Here is an 11,097-nt window from a genome sequence, read left to right on the forward strand (position 1 = left end):
GTTTTGTAGTTAGCCACTACTTTTGTGAAAAATCTGTTGTTCATAATCTTTTGGTAATTATCATGTTCAGGGTCATTATATCTTGGCAGGCAGTTATCACCTAGCTAGCTTTATGGTATTTATTATTCTAGCCTCCCAAGCATGCAAAAAATCAGTTAGAATAAGCAACAGTGCAACAATCTGATCTACTCTTGGTTGAGCAAAGTAATGGTGGTGGGTCAATAATTGGTCATGCAATTTTCTCATTATGTTGAATATTAGAACGAAGTGATTGAGAAAATGAATAAGATACTATTTGGTCTTGGTATGTTTCCTTAGCTTCCTTAGTTTGTTCGGACATGAGCTTATTTTCTAAAGTCATCCAAAATGTATTGCACTATTTTTCATTAAACACTGACATGGCAGATCCTTGAGTCATTCTAATCTGGATGCGTTCAAAGATCAGAAGTTTAGCATGTACAAGCATGGAATCAAATGCATATTTTTATGGGAAACTAGTTTCTCCCCTGCATTATGTTGCCGAAATTCTTCAGGAACAGGTCCTTGCATGGTTCGTCTGTATTGCTTATATTAACATTCTCTGATGATGTAGACTCCTTTTTTAAAACCGTTTCTGATATAGCTTGAGCCAACCTGATTGGGAAATTGAGGGGGAAAAGGGCAAGAACTATGACTTTGTTATCAGCTCCAAGTTATAGGCAAGGACGATGGTATCATCTACTAGTGAATAAGCCTGATCCAACCTAAGCTTCCTTTGATATCAGACTCATTAAGTTCAGCATATTCATCATGTTCCATGGTATTCTCGCTTCTAGGCTGTTGTGTCAAAGTTTTATAATCAGGACTGCTGATTTTAGGGAGGATAAGGAGAATAGAAATAAAAATACCGTAATTATTGTTATGATGACAATGAAGCATCAATTGTGGGAGGAAGAAAACAAACACAATGAAGCATCAATATTTTAGGAGTGCAAAAAAACTTGGGAGATCCAACTTAAAGTTACCCCTTCCCATCCACAACTTTTTCATTTGCGAAGCGTGCAAAAGCCCTTTCTCCCAGTGGTCCTCTTGCACACACTTGATAAAGCACCCTTTTTTTTTTTTTTTGTTAAATCGGCGTCTCACTGTGAATTGCGAGTACACCCTGAAGCATCAGATAAAGCAATTTCAATGGGTATATGTGAAACAATGTGAGGTTTTATGGGGGCGCGATTAAGGAATAATGTAGATGATCAATATTTAAGGATGTTGACCACTTCAACGAATAAAGGAAAAACTTACAATCTACAGTTATTTAAGTTTGGAGTTTTATTTTGTGCATTTTGTTTTTCACGAGTTTAGAGCCTGCATCTGTAATTTCCCAACAACGCATTTGAGAATTTCAAGATAGCCCGACCTGTAATTTCCTTGTCTTTTAAATAAATTTTGCAATGCCCTAACAGAGTTTGCTTATGAATAAAGTTAAAACTTGAGATTCAAGTTAGATAAAGTCACTTTTTAGGTCAAGTTTACGTTAGAAAGTTATTTTATCTTGAGTAAAGAAAGAAGTCCCTGTTTATGCATTTATCCATGGGTTTGTAGAGAAATAACATATCTCAAAGTTGCTATAATGTTATGCTACCATGTAGGATGATAAAATTATGAAAATATGTAAGTCGATCATACATAATTTAATATGCAGTGGGTTCATCACCTACCGAAAGCATTTGTTTAAAATTTAATTTTAATATTGTTAAAAAAAATTAAAAATTGTTTATCATATTCTCAATCATCCGTTATCTATTTGCAGGCTTATATGCCACTATGTAAGTTATGTTCCTTAATTCTTCATTTACAGATAATAGTTAGGTCAGCGAGGTTGGTGATACGTGTATTCCAGTAACCTCAACCAAAATGACAGAGGCTCTACAAAAGTTTGTTCCAAATGAAACCTCATGAGACAGTAATATATTGCCGCAAATATAGGAAATGTACTACATATGACTATTATAACACCAGGATGGAAGCTACGATGCTACTGCTCAGAAGCAAGATGAGCCAAGCAGAGCTTGTCCTACAAAACATTTCAGAATAACGTAGTTTACAAACACTTGAGAGCATACCCATAACCAACTTTGTAGCAGCTAAACACCCAAAGACAAAACTTATGAACATCACTGCAAGACCCCTGTTCTCCATGTCAAACTGATGGTCTCGAACCCTTTCAATCTCCGATCTGCATATCAGCACAAACAAGTACAGATGGTCAATTGAAAGTGAATAATAGGTAGATATTAACAAGAAGCATTCATTTTTTCACTCTGTTCATTCAATTTTTCCATAAAGGGTGTCACACGAGTGAAAGGTTGCTGCTTAAGGTAACAATAATCCTACGTACATACTGGTAGAAGGTTAACAGCCAACAACAAGCAAGTTGGGTGATCTCCTATCTCATGAGCAAACTCATTCTCCAAATGAGGCTCAACGAAGGGGCTCTTACAAATAGGTCCAGAAAACCAAAGTGACATTAGCATCTTATCACTAAATAAAAAGGTCTGTAATTTTGGTAGGGGCATAATTGAAGGTCATCAGTGAAGCTGATTTCTCCACTTAACCAGAACAGCCCTAACAAAATAGACGTGTCTGTTTCCAGAAACATAATACCCTCACATGACCTAAACGTTGTGGACGAAATAATACAAGTTTAGCATGTGTGTCTAAAGATCCGAAACCTACTTGACGAGATAGACTATGTATACAAACATCAAAGCAAGCAAGGAATAAATCACACCTGAGCATCACATTATCTCTGACCAGCTGGTCCAACTGTGAGGAAATGAGGACTTTCCATGAGAGAAGCTCTCCAATGTAATTGGTCTGAAATCAAGGAATGCAAGGTCAGTTTAAAAAATTGAGTGGTTAAAAATTAAACAAATCACCAACAGACTACCGAGATTGAAAATTCAACATACAAAATCATCTTTGCTGCTTTGAAGATTCTTTATCTCTAATTTGATTTTCTCCAGAAGCTGATCCTTCTCGGTGATATCATCATCAAAGTCTTTAAAGATGCGTCCATATCTGCTATTCAACTCCTCCAGGTACTGCTCCAAAACAGAAAAATTAACATCAAGAGACTGGACTTTTTGCATTAGTACCTTGAGAACAGCATCTCCAGGCATCCTTCCAACTTGCAGTGGCCTTGTCTCCTTTTTTTGATCAAATTGTGGTGGCCTTGTCTCCTTTTTTTGATCAAATTGTGGTGGCCTTGTCTCCTTTTTTTGATCAAATTGTGGTGGCCTTGTCTCATCAGTTAGATCAGGCACATTGTTTTTTGATGGCTCCTGTTTTGTCTGTAGACTTTCAGATTGAGATTCATCCTCAGTTTCTCTAGCAAGTTCTTGATAGGTATCATCACTATCAGTTGGTTCTTGCGATGGTATTTGTTCAGCATTATGTTCCTCAGGCTCCAAGCGCTTGTTCTCAACAGAGATCATATCCTCCAGCATCCTCTCAACTGCATCCACGCCATACACCTCCACCACACTTAGTGTACAGTAGAATTCTGAACCATAATGGCTCAGTAAATTGAGTTTTAGGTACCTTGCCCACTTTGGCTCTGGAAGAGAAAACCTCTGGGCATGTTTCGCATTTGCAGCAGTAAAATTACTGAGTTTGACCCAGTTGTCAGTTGGATAAATTAAACTACTCAGCAGTTCAAAACCTTTCAAATTAGAAGAGTAGTGCTCAAAATTTGCTATCTCAATGGTATCAACTAAAGTTTCTTCTGAAAGCTCTATAACAACATATTTCTCCTCTGCAGAGCATGGATTTCGCAGATATCTGTCCTTGTCTTTGTCTAATATGTTAGAAGCACCTTTAGCTTCCTTATTAAAATCTAAGACCTTTGCACCCTTAGTAGCAGAAGCATAATTATACTCTTTCCCACCAGGCTCAATTCGGTGAATGACACTGCCTGCTTGGGTGGAAATAGGCTTTTCTTTTGCAGTGATTGCCTTGCTTTTAAACTCATCAAGACCAGGAGCAATACGAGATAATCTATCACTTTTAAGAGGGGCATCCTTGTCCAACTTGATGTCTGACTCAGAGACTATCTCAGTTACCTGCTCTTTTCCAAAAGTTGACAGATTTACTTTATCATCTTCATTAACTAAAACTTCTGTGCTACTCCCTACAGCCTGACTCTCTGAAATGGGACTTTCCTTGAAATCGGCATCCGATAGTGCCAACTCATCCCAAGAATCTCTACCACCATCTGGATCTGGGGTAGCTTCATGCCAGCCAGCTGCATCAACAACAGCACCCAATCCATCTGCATGCCGTTGCAAGAATAATTAATATATACACAACAGTGAAAGAAGGGAACAAAAATCCAGAATCAGGGTCCAACTCCCTTCACTCCTTTGTAAGTCAGTCCACCCCTTTCCGGAGTTATTTTGGCAGAAAGATGCTGTTGTCTCATGCAATGGTGAAGAAATACATAATGTAGGTGAATATAATTGTCCATGTGAATCATGCATATGTAGGAATAACGTATTGAAAGTAAATTCAATTTAATGGCCAGTATGCAAATCCCAAATGTACTTATCTAAATATTATCAACACAAGGTGACATGAAATCCACCAGAACAAAAAAAAGCCAAAAATACAATTAGTGAAAAACCAAAACCAGATCAAAGGAATGTAGATCTACATCAATTTGTTCTGAAAACTCGAGAATTAAAACATGTACACAACACCATATACAGCTACTGAACCACTAAAAAAGAATGAAAAGAAGAGCAGTAGGAGATAAATTTCTCTATCCAAAGATCATGATTCATCAGAAGATGGCCTCCTTTTGTCTCAATTTTTTTTTTTTTTTGATATTCACTATTAAATGCAATGAATGGAAGAAAGAGATGAGAAATTCCAAAATTCGTGCAAGGTTCAAATGAAAACCATAGAAGTGTTTATCAAATATATTACATCCATCATGTGGTAAAATATTCTTTTGATGCTTACCACAATGTCAAAAATACATGCAACAACAACAGTATGAAATCAGAATTAAACAAAATCATAAATAGAATATCCAAATAGGAAATAAAATGTAATAAAGCCATTGTTGCAATCAAGAAAGATATAGAGTTGAAAACAACCTGACAGCAGCTGATGAACCAGGAAGAGCACAACAAACAGAATACTAAAACAAGAAAAGAGAAGGTAGCTTTACTGATGCAACAAAGCAAACATGAATTCATATGAAAAAGAGGTCTCCTTTTTCCACTTTATTTTTTCTTTTTATAAGTTCTAGCATTAATTTTACAGACTTTTATTATAACAATCTAGAAGGGGAGGGAGAGAGCACCACCTATATAACCATTGCCATTGCTGATCAAGGAATTGAGAAGGAAGAAGAGAACCCATGAAAGGATTACAATAGACAGAGAAACCTTGTACAGGTGCTTCCTCCCAGCGAAGACATTGTTCTCCAAAGCAGCTCTTCTGCAAAGAAGAGCTCTACGGGATCTCTGCATTGCTCATTAGTCCACCCCACTGCTGTACATGAGGAAACACATAAATCGGTTAAAATATGAAAAGAACTAGAACTGCATTCCAATTCCAAAACTAGAACAAATAAAGGAGAGATTGGAGGAAAGAGAAAAGAAAAGAAACAAAATATGCTAAACTTTATTTTGGTATGTGATACTTACAACCTAAATCCATCTATCTATCTAAACTATAAAGTGTGGTGTTGTTCACAAAACACTCATTCAACACCAAAATAAAGAGAGAACAACTCATTTAGTTCAATGCATGTCCTGACTTTATCTGCCTTTTAATCTCTACCGGCTCCAAAAGCAATTTGAGCAATTCCATCCATATCCTAAACAGCTGCCTACTCCAATAAATGCTTATTTAATAAAAGAAAGTCAGAATGACTAGCAGACTAAGCAAAATAGTTTCCTCTCCCAGTCTTCCCTACAGATCTCCACTAGCCCATAGGTTTAGTTCCTCTCCAACCTCCTCCCTCTGTGTTCTTCTACCCTGCCACCTTCCTACCAGGGCCACAAAGGAAGAGAATAGCTATGGATTAGGGCTAGGCAAGGCAGAGAGGGAGGGAGCAGGAGGACGGTTGTGAGCTGGGGCCAAGTGAGAGAGAGGAGGAAGAGAAGGGCAGTTATGGGTGGGGATAAGGTGAGAGAGATGGAGGGTTGTGGGCTGAAAGAAAGTGATTGTTGCAACTTGTCCCTAAATTTCTACCAATTGCAGAATATCCTTAATTTTTCAAAAATTACAAACTTTGAGAACTAGGACAGGAGGAAGTCTGGCTGATATCAGGGTGACAATAGGATTTGGACCTAGGTCACTAGTATCCAACACCAAGTGACTTTACCAATTGAGCCGACGACAGGTACCATCCAAGAAATTATAAATTATCTATCTATTCCCTTAAAAGCATCTTGAATAACCCCTATGGTTAAATTAAATTAGATCTCAATAATATTTCTCTTTGTTTTAAGTTAGTGGTTGTTTTACCATTACTATAGTCTAATCTATTAGGACAGTTGATGAATTTTTGGTAAGGATATAATTGCCTTCAAGTTAGGAGGGAGAGAGCGAGTATTTCTTACATTCTATTTGATGTCAATCCTACATAACATTTTGGATGCTTTTCAACAAATAAGGGGATAACTTTATGTTTTTTGAAAATTTGGGATTATATCTGGATTTTAAGAAAGTATAGAGATAAGGAATGAAAAAACAAAACTCAAAAAGATTCTGATATAACAGGACCCCTCAAACTGTTATTTTCCTTTATAATGGAAACAACAGCCATTACATGTCCAGATCAGACATTACATGTCCAGATCAGACATGAAATAGGATTTATCTAAAAATAAATTTTAATGACTATGACTATGAGTGTTACAAGCAGTCGAAATAGAATATAATAAAGAGTAGCGGAGAAATAACAACATTATGTCATTATCTATTCAAAATTCTGTTCATTAATTGATTTTTCCTTTTTGCAATATGAATGAAAGTTTGAATTTAGAATTATTTTATCCAGGTGAACAGTCCAAGTGTCAAATAGCTTTCACTCTTCACAACCAATTCGACTGGATAACATAATCCAAACCACCATCACCGCCCAGTCCCAAATTGATCCAAAACAATATTGCATTATATAAAAATAAATCCTAATAAAATCTATAAACTATATTTAGCAACAACCATGGTTTAAAATAATATCTGTTGTAAGGTTATAATGGGCATTAGTGTTGGAACAGTTTCTGAAGCCTTGAATGTTATACAAAATAAAGACAAGCTGTTAAATGACAACTGGGCTGCTATTTAGCTCTCATCCTCTGATACCAGCTATTATATAATAAAATAGACGGTTGTTATTATCTTACTCACTGTTCATCAATACATGGGTGGAGAGAGGGGGACAGTTGCCCCCTCTGGCTCCAAGAAATATCATAAATACATGAAAGGGCTAATACTCTGTATCATTGGTAAATGTTGCCATGACTCCTGTCATGGGTAACCAGACTTCTTTTTTCAGGAAAAGCTGTAACCACTCCACAAATTACTCTTTTGTTTATCATTTAATTGAAATTTTTCTATTCAAATCATTACTGTCAATTCAAAGTCATTTCAATATGCATGATCTACAAAGATCATGCAAACCTATAGAGCCTGCAATTTGGGCCTTGGGCAGAAAGCTTGACTGGTTCTTTTTGAAAGAAGAACCATGTGACAACATGATTTCTTTTTTTTTTTTTAATGCTGGGCGAAAGCTTGGGTGCTTGTGTTTTTGGTGGGAAGACAAAAGCAACCTGGTTTAGTATTTTTGTAAAAGAAAAAAAAATCTTTAACTTTTTTATCTCTCTCTTCTCCTATTCAATCATGATCTTATATCATTTGCTTTTTACTCTTGTACTCCAGAATATCTAATTGCCTAGCAACAATCATGGATTAAAGGGCATAAAACAAAAAATTGGGAAGAGGCTATGTGCTTTTAGCCCCAAATTTGACAAAAGAGTAAAAGCTCAGGTCTGTTTTCAGTTTACCTTGTTATTATTGTTTCCTTTTGTGTACTGTTAGCTTTTTTTCTATCTATAGTTATTGTGCTGGTTTTTAGTTAGAGCTTCAGATTAAAATGTTATACATAGTAGAAATAGTGATTGGGTCAATACGAATAAACCATTTTCCATAATGAACAAAGTTATCATTTATCTTCTTCTTTATACTTCTATACATCCACTTTGTATTGTTTGCAAATTAAATGTATCACTATATTTTGATGAGAAGATTATAATGTTCTTACAATCTTAATACTCTTAAATAATAGCTTTTGCAAGCTTTTAACAAAGATCAGAAAGCAGTTTGAATAACATTCTCAATTTTCTTGAACAGATTTTCTAAGTTCTCTGTTATACATTAATGAATGATAATTTTTTATAATGCTATGTTTCTTGAAAAAAGGAGAACAACTCACATGATTCCCTGTCTGCCTGCAGCTCAACACCCCCCACACCCAGGAAAAAAAAAGGTAATATCTTGGTTCCACCATTGCATCTATATTAGATATTTTTGAAATTTAGATCACCTTGTAGCTTGAACAAATGATTTGTTTATTTGATAAATAATCTTTTTGTCAAACAACACCATTACCATTCAGTTATTATTCATAGTTTCCCACTATAACAGGTTAGTTCCCCACTATAACAGCTAATAACCTCCTGAAAGGTACGTGCCGTGCACATGCACGGATGCCTTCCACCAATATAAATTGGAAAACATATCAATAAGATTGTCTTTATTTGATCAAAGACAGAGAAAAAGGAAAACAATAAATTTTTTTTAATCTAAAACCCTACTCTTCTCAATGTCCTCTAATGCAACATTTACCACAATTTCTCATTTTGCCCACCACAAAATTATTCTAAATTTTCCCCAAACAACACAGATTTCCCCTTCCAATCCAGAAAAAGTAGCAAAATGGTACAGTTATCCACTAAATAAGATTCAAATTTTAAATAAAAACTCTCAATTCATTCATAAAATCGCTGATCTCAAAAAATTACCTATTTCCAGCAATCCAAAAATTCTAATGCGAACGACACGATTCAAACAAAATTCAATAAAACAAGGTCATAGCTTAACTAAACAATCAAGTATTAATCTTCAAGATCCCGAACAAGAAGTCGAAAATATCAAAGCTATTGCCAATTCAGCATTTGTAATTCAAAAGCAAGGAGAGAATTCATGTCTAGAAAAAAAAAAGAAGCAGAAATTCTCTGAGATATAAGTCATGTCTGATCTCAAATCAAAATAAAACTAATCGTACAAAGAAACCTACAGTCGCATCAAAACACAAGGGTGACGCAGCGATCTTTGTATCAGGGAAGAAGAGAAGAAGGGCGAGAGAGAGACGGAGGCCTCAATCAAGCAAGCATACGGACGAGGTTAGGCTAGGGTTAGGTTTCCGGCATGAGAGTGGTCAGATAACTCACCCGGCGGCGGATCGGAGCCCCGGGCCGAGATCGGATCGCCTCAGGAGGGTGAAACCGGATTGCCTCCGGAGTCCAAGATCAGATCACCGCTGAGATCGGTGAGGAGGGGCGGCGGATGAGAGCTCGAGAGACGAAGACTTCTAGAGAGGAGAGGGGAGAGATGGGAGAGACGATCGAGAGGAGGAGGAGGAGGAGGAGGAGGAGAAGGAGAACAAGGGAGTGAGGCTTCAAAAAGAAGGGAGCGTGGAAAAAAAATTGATAACAGTCGCTCTCGTCCGTCTCACAGCCTGGAGAGCGATCACGCGACTCGTAGGATTTTTATACTGTGAGACCTCCGTTAGTGCGCGTCCATGAGGCCAGCCCGCTCAGCTGGAAAAGGGTCCCACCAACGGCTAGTCGGCGCATTGCTCGAGGAGAGGAGACCAAGAGCCAATGAGCGCCGGCTGGGGGCCTATTTCCAACGGTAACGACCGGGACCCGGGGAGCGTCGATGCTGATATATTCGGCTATATAATTTTCTGTGTTTCCCATTGAGATCTTGCTATTGCTGCGGAGTGGAGATGTATAACCTTTCATGTAATTTTTTTTTATTTCTTATTGCCTTGCATTTAAAATTTTATAAACGCAATTTAAATGGGCTTGTGAATAATTCGTTGAACTGTGTTTGGTTGCGGGCTAGAGGTTAAATGGAACAAAGACCACATTTCTCCACCAAATGCACTTTAACTCGTCAAACACCAAAAAAATGTAACATATTTATTTGAAAACTACTATTTTAAAATATAATTTGAACTACTCTGTTACTACTTCATGAATAACTATTCCATCCTACATGGTGGGGTAATTTATTCTATAGTAAAGAGGAGGAGAGCATACTATATCCTATTTATTTAGGTTAACTTATACTGTATCCAAATATAGCCTAACATTTGGCTCATAAATCTATGATGCACGGTGCCTAATCTTCTTAAGATTAAATCTTGATCATTTGTGCATGAAAAAAAAAACAAATACAAGAATCTTCCTGCATTATAAAATGAAATTTAGATAGGAGTAATAAGACATATGCCTCATAAATTGCCTATCTTAGATAAATATTGGATTCATTTAGTTCTAAAATTTCTAGAGCTTAACATATAGCAATTCAAATTGTTTTAACATATTGAATTAACTGCACTTGACCTTGTCCTAGAAAGCATAAAGAGGTTTTCTTTTTCAATATATGATCAACTTAGGGGGAAAGAGGGAGGGAGGGAGGGGAGGAGAGAGAGAGAGAGATTCGTTGGTATAGGCTTGCGGAGTGGGGAAGAGAAAGTATTTAAAAGAGAGAAAGAAAGAGAACAAAGTCACTCAGGGATTAGTTTGGGGGAGAAATAGACAAGGTAAACCAATTGGCACGTGAGACAGGAAGAGAGCATTTTTTATAGACATTGTGTTAGAAGGCAAGCAAGAAAGAGTTGGAATTGGAGAGAGAGAGGGAAATTGGTGTTTACAAAGGTCAAGTGTGTGTGCGAGAGAGGACGAATGGAATAATAAAGGGAGAGGAGTGAGTAAGAGATGCACAAGGAGGGGGGACCTTTAATAGGAT

The 11,097-nt window shown here is 36.8% G+C and overlaps 1 protein-coding gene across 3 annotated transcripts; it reads right to left on the reverse strand.

Moving 5' to 3' along the window:
• Nucleotides 1-1,914: 1,914 nt before the first annotated feature.
• LOC103718692 (SUN domain-containing protein 3-like) lies at nt 1,915-9,855 on the reverse strand. 3 transcript variants are annotated; one of them, XM_088701339.2, is made up of 6 exons: nt 9,510-9,797; nt 5,354-5,541; nt 3,214-4,312; nt 2,952-3,180; nt 2,771-2,856; nt 1,915-2,215 (listed from the first exon to the last, which is right to left on the reverse strand). In XM_088701339.2, the coding sequence occupies exons 2-6, from the start codon at nt 5,517-5,519 to the stop codon at nt 1,987-1,989; spliced, it is 1,809 nt and encodes a 602-aa protein (XP_088557465.2). In that variant the 5' UTR covers nt 5,520-5,541; nt 9,510-9,797; the 3' UTR covers nt 1,915-1,986. The 3 variants fall into 3 exon arrangements, with proteins under 3 accessions (XP_088557465.2, XP_008805841.4, XP_008805842.4); XM_008807619.5 differs by having other exon boundaries at nt 2,952-4,312; nt 9,510-9,855; XM_008807620.5 differs by having other exon boundaries at nt 2,952-4,312; nt 5,354-5,538; nt 9,510-9,799.
• Between the last annotated feature and the right edge of the window lie 1,242 nt (nt 9,856-11,097).

Source organism: Phoenix dactylifera, chromosome 7 (assembly GCF_051530095.1).
Source record: "Phoenix dactylifera cultivar Ajwa chromosome 7, Ajwa_hap1_PhDact_Kaust_v1.1, whole genome shotgun sequence".
Classification (NCBI taxonomy): domain Eukaryota; kingdom Viridiplantae; phylum Streptophyta; class Magnoliopsida; order Arecales; family Arecaceae; genus Phoenix; species Phoenix dactylifera.

Coding starts and splice junctions, on each gene's coding strand:
- LOC103718692 (XM_008807619.5), bottom strand. CDS start 5,519: ATGCAGAGATCCCGTAGAGCTCTTCTTTGCAGAAGAGCTGCTTTGGAG. Junction 4,313..5,353: donor CAATGGCAATGGTTATATAG/GTGGTGCTCTCT, acceptor AACGGCATGCAG/ATGGATTGGGTGCTGTTGTT. Junction 2,857..2,951: donor AAAGCAGCAAAGATGATTTT/GTATGTTGAATT, acceptor CCTTGATTTCAG/ACCAATTACATTGGAGAGCT.